The sequence below is a fragment of the Otolemur garnettii genome, unplaced genomic scaffold, assembly GCF_000181295.1.
Source record: "Otolemur garnettii isolate 467f Iridium unplaced genomic scaffold, OtoGar3 scaffold00174, whole genome shotgun sequence".
NCBI classification, from domain to species: Eukaryota; Metazoa; Chordata; class Mammalia; order Primates; family Galagidae; genus Otolemur; species Otolemur garnettii.
The window spans coordinates 3050129-3055762 of NW_003852569.1; the positions used below are offsets into that span (position 1 = coordinate 3050129).

Genomic DNA, 5634 nt, shown 5'->3' on the forward strand with positions numbered 1-5634 from the left:
CGGGATTCGAACCCGCCACCTTAGGTGTATGTGGCTGGCGCCTTAGCCGCTTGAGCCACAGGCGCCGAGCCTATTTTTTCTTTTTTTTTTGGAATACAGATGGAATCTCAGTATGTTGCCCAGGTTGTTCTCAAATGTCTGGGTTCAACCAGTCCTTCTGCCTCAGCCTCCTGGTAGCTGGAGAGCCACTGTGCTTACCTAGGATATTTTTAGACAAAGATGTCAAGTTGGCTAGTAGCTGAAAGAATTATTAAAAATGTTGGGCGGCACCTGTGGCTTAGTGGGTAGGGCGCCGGCCCCATATACCAAGGGTGGCAGGTTCAAACTCGGCCAAACTGCAACAAAAAAATAGCCGGGTATTGTGGCAGGTGCCTGTAGTCTCTGCTACTGTGAGGCCAAGGCAAGGGAATTGCCTAAGCCTAGGAGTTGGAGGTTGCTGTGAACTGTGTGATGCCACGGCACTCTACTGAGGGCAATAAGTGAGACTCTGTCTTTACCAAAAAAAAAAGTCCTTTTATGAGAAGAAAATTGGATTGAAGGAAGGGCTAGGATGAAAGAAACAAAGTGGAGGGGAAAAAAGAGCAAATATGTGAATAAATATAAATAAATATTTACTAGTAAAAATAATGATTAATTTGGAGATTTAAAAAGGTAGACCCAAAACACTGGGCAATAATAGTGTTCAAGTTGGAAGGCAGGTGATTGGAGTTAAAACATTCTAAGATCCTTATATTACTTGTGAAAAAGGTAGAGATAGATTAATTTTAAGTTCTATTTCTTCATTCATTCAACAAATATCTTTTAAGGAAATGTAAAACTAATAGTGACAGAAGTCATATTAGTGAATACTTTATAAAGAGTTGTGACAAGGAGGGGACATGAGGCATAAGAACTTTCTGGGGGTGCTGGTAATACTTTATTTCTTGATTGGGTAGTGGTTACATAGATGTATTCACTTTGTGATACTTTATTAAGCTGTCTATTTGTTAATTATATACTTTTCTTTTTGTAATGAAGAACTTCGATGTTTATGTATGTGGTATCACAGAATGATATTTGGTCTTTCTCCCTAGTTCTTGGCACAAAGCTCCTAAAACCTTTATAATTTCCTGAGTGATAAGTGTGAGAGGAAGGTCTTTTGTGCCAATGAAGTGACTCTCCTACAGACCCTACAGTGGGCTTGTAGGTGGATTCAGGATAGGGGCTATTTGCCAGAAAAACCAAACTTTCAGTCCCACCCCCAGAACTCCAGGGTGGAAAGAATGGCTGGAGACTGAGTCAATCACCAATGGTCAAGGATTTAATTCACTGTGTCCCTGTAATGAAACTTCTATAAAAACTCCCTAGCTAATAGGATTCAGAGAGCTTCCAGGTTGGTGAATAGCAAACAGTGAGGTTCTAGGAGGGTTGCATGCTTGGAGTGGGCATGGAAGTGTCCTACTTCTACACCTTGCATGTCTTCTGTTTGGCCATTCCCAAGTTTTATCCTTTATAATAAACTAGCAAATGTATATAAAGTGTTTTCCTAATTCTATTACTCATTCCAGTAAATTTTCAAATCTGAGGACAGGGGCTTGAACCCCCATCTTATAGCCAGTCAGAAGTCCAGGTCGCCTGGGACTTGAGACTGGCATCAGAACTGGAGGTTTGTGGGATTGAGCCCTTTTAATTTGTGGTAACTGATGCTAATTCCAGGTACATAGTATCAGAACTGGACTGAACTGTGGGGACATCCAGTTGGTGTCCAGGAAATTGAAGAAGTGGTTTTGCAAAAGACACTGTGTATTTGCTATCAGGAGGAAAAAAACCTCTTACTGTAATATTTCTGTAAAAGTTATAAAACACAACTTACTGCAGAGTTTATACCAAAATAAAATTATAATAGATTATAAAGATATAACCCTAAGTATATACCTTAAAAATGATTTTTAGAAAGTTAATATTTCTATATTCTTGGCTGGGAAAAAAACTTCCAAGCTTTGACTACATAAAATTAAAACAACAATAACACAAGGGTGGCACCTGTGGCTCAGTGGATAGGGCGCTGGCCCCATATACCGAGGGTGGCAGGTTCAAACCTGGCCCCAGCCAAACTGCAACAAAAAAATAGCTGGGCATTCGGGCGGGTGCCTGTAGTCTCAGCTACTTGGGAGGCTGAGGCAAGAGAATCGCCTAAGCTCAAGAACTGGAGGTTGCTGTGAGCTGTGAAGTCACAGCACTCTACTAGGGAGACAAAGTGGACTTTGTCTCTAATAAATAAATAAATAAAACAACAAAATCTTTTTTTTGGAGGCAGAGTCTCAAGCTGTCACCCTGGGTAGAATGATGTGGTGTCACAGTTCATAGCAACCTCAAACTCTTGGGCATAAAGTGGTTCTCTTTCCCAAGTAGCTGGGACTACAGGTGCCTGCCACAATGCCCGGATATTTTTTTGTTGCAGTTGTCATGGTTGTCTTAGCTGGCCCAGGCTGGGTTTGAAACTGCCAGCCAGGGTATATGTGGCCGGTGCCCCACTCCTTAAGCCACAGGCGCTGCCCCCAACAAATCTTTTATAGATCAAAATTCTGTGAATAATATAAAACAAAAAAATCAAATAGAGGAAAAAGTTATAAATTATATAACAAATAAATAGCCAATATCCTTGATTATATACATAGAAATTTTTAACATTTTTAAGGTAAAAAAACTCAATTGTGAAATAAGCAAAAAACATGAACTGGCAATTCACAAAAGAAATATATATGTACATGGCCAGTGAGCTTTGGACACTGACAGAGAGGTTAGCAATTTCCCCAAGTTCACAGATAATAAGAGAGAAATCAGGATTCAAACCCAGAAAATCTTTACCCTTCAATAAATATTTGCTTAGTGAATGAATGACTTAACATTAAAAGAATTTTTTTACATCATGCTGGAAAATGTAGGTTGTAAGACAGAATGTACAATGAGATCCTTTTCTGCTCACACATGCACATAACTGTCTACACAGACTGGGGAAAAAGATCTGACAAGACCAAAATGTAATAGTGGTTAGATAATAGGAGCTTTTTTTTCTCTTTATACTTTATGAATTAAAAAAAATTTCAGAATAAGCATATACTACTTTCATAATAAAGGAGAAAAGTTATATTAAAAAACTGAAGAATAATACAAAATTAAAAAGGACACAAGTACTTCTGATAGGGTAGTACTTACCACATACGTGGCTCAGTGTGGATTTCTCAGGGTCCTCAATCATTTAATTCAACCATGTTGCCGTGGTTCTCTAGTCTCTTCCTCCTCTACCCTTAGATGCCAGATTAATCTTCCTAAAACACTGTAACTCTCTTATAATTCCCTTGCTTAAAACCTGTCAATAGTCCCCCATTTTCTACATAAGAAAGTAGAAATTTTGGCGCCTGTAGCTCAGTGGCTAGGGCCCCAGCCACATGCACCAAGGCTGGCAGGGTTGAACCTGGCCCGGGCAAGCGAAACAACAATGACAACTACAACAACAAAAAATAGCTGGGCATTGTGGTGGGTGTCTGTAGTCTCAGCTACTTGGGAGGCTGAGGCAAGAGAATCGCTTAAGCCCAAGAGTTTGAGTTTGCTGTGAGCTGTGACACTATGGCACTCTACCCAGGGTGACAGAGTGAGAATCTTGTCTCAAAAAAAAAAAATAAATAAATAAATAAAGTAAAAATAGCCAGGCATTGTGGTGGGCGCCTGTATCCCCAGCTACTTGGGAGGCTGAGGCAAGAGAATCGCTTCAGCCTAAGAATTTGAGGTTGCTGTGAGCTGTGATGCCATTGCACTCTACCAAGGGTGACATAGTGAGACTCTATCTCAAAAAAAAAAAAAAGTAGAAATTCCTCAAACTAGCATTCAAGGCCTTTCACAATTATGGCGTTCAACCATAATTTCACTTTGTTAGGCACATTCCAGCTAGTTGACTACTTGCTTCTTTGTACATCTATGTTGCCTATAGCTTTTTTTTGTTTTGTTTTTATTTCTTTTTTTCCTTATTAAATCATGACTATGTACATTTTTGCATTTATTTAAGGTGCTGAACTAATAAACAATGTGGAATGCTTACATTGAACTGATTAACATTCAGTCACCTCACTTGCTTCTTTGTTGTTCCTATAGCTTTTATAACTTGTTCATGTTGTTAACTCTACTAAGAACATACCTCCCTCCATTATGTCCATTTTCTACCCAAGGTTCAGCTTATAAGTGTATGATTTTCTCCATGAAATTTTTGCTAAGAATGCTTAACACTGTGAGCAAAGAGAATGCTCTGCTCTTTTATTTGTTTTTCCAGGCATTTATTTTTTCGCTTTTTTATGTCCTATCTTTCCAAATACATAGTGACTTACTTAAGGTAAGATTGTTAGCTTATTCATCTTTGAATTATTCTTACTAAATATTTACTAATGAATAAGGTTAATCAACAAAATAGAAAACTCACAGAATTCAATACTATTATATTTAGGTATTTTCAAAGTGCCAGTCTGTGGCTATTAAGTTTCTTAGCCTTTAAAAAAATTTTTTTTTCCCCTTTCTTATAAGTAGGCACAAGGATTTCTCCTTCTTTGAACATAGGAAACACGAATTGTAAACAGTGCAGGATGGTTCTTACTCTTCAGGTCATAGACCTAGTAAAGTGATTCATGAACTAATGGACTACAGATGCTTCATCTTGAACTCTAAATTATTCTATGAACTGATGTTGCAAATGCCAGAGCATTTTGGTCACAGCAATATGGTCAGCATTGACCAAACTTTTTCAACATAAAGGGAATTTATGCTTTATTCTTTGGGAAAAGGTACAGAGATATAGGACTGAATATTCTCCTTTACCTTTTTGTGTTGTGCACTGTGGTGCCTCCCAGGACAATCCTCACTCCAGGAGTAGTACGGTTCAGGTTATAAACAGTTAGAGCCTCTTCATAGGTGGCTCCGCCAATTACAAACACAATGATATCCTGAGGTCTGTGATAATGAAGAAAGAGGTAATATCACAGGATAAGAAAAAAAAGGCCAAGACTTATTATCTAGAGAATTTTAATTTCTAAATCTTTCATTTTTGGTGGAAGAAGCAGAATTAAAGCAAAATAGAATAAAAGGCTTAAAAAAAGTTTTAATTATCTGAAATTGGCAGGAAACAGAGCAGGAAATGCTGAATAGTGATTTGCTTTCTGTACATGAGCGGATGTCTTATAATTTCTGTGCTGTGGATTTCAGAATAGCACAATAGTGTTTGCTGGAACCAAATGTAGAAATATTCTACATTCAAGAGGCTGCAGAGTGCCTCACTGTGACATGATATGGAGATAGCAGCATTTTGTGCTTGTACTACACATCTTTCATGTATAAACCCTTTGTCAGATAGTACAGGGCCATCACAATGGCCTCTAAGAACCTCAAGGCATTTTGGAAAGTCTTAGTATATTTGGATGTTCTCACAATAGGGGAATTAGAAACATTTAGTATTTTGAGTATAAAAAAAAATGGGACATATAAATTAATGGTGCTCCAAGGAACTCCACCTCTTCTTAAAATCTTTGTTTCTGGCTCGGCGCCTGTGGCTCAAGCGGCTAAGGCGCCAGCCACATACACCTAAGGTGGCCGGTTCGAATCCCCAGCCCGGAC

The 5634-nt window shown here is 38.5% G+C and overlaps 1 protein-coding gene across 2 annotated transcripts in view; it reads right to left on the bottom strand.

Moving 5' to 3' along the window:
- Positions 1-5634, bottom strand: part of VPS45 (vacuolar protein sorting 45 homolog) — an 82557-nt gene that overhangs the window by 26670 nt on the left and 50253 nt on the right. For both annotated transcript variants that reach the window (XM_003800414.3, XM_023519404.1), the window contains exon 14: positions 4843-4974. In XM_003800414.3, the coding sequence (XP_003800462.1) occupies positions 4843-4974 (132 nt within the window). The remainder of the gene's footprint in view (positions 1-4842; positions 4975-5634) is intronic.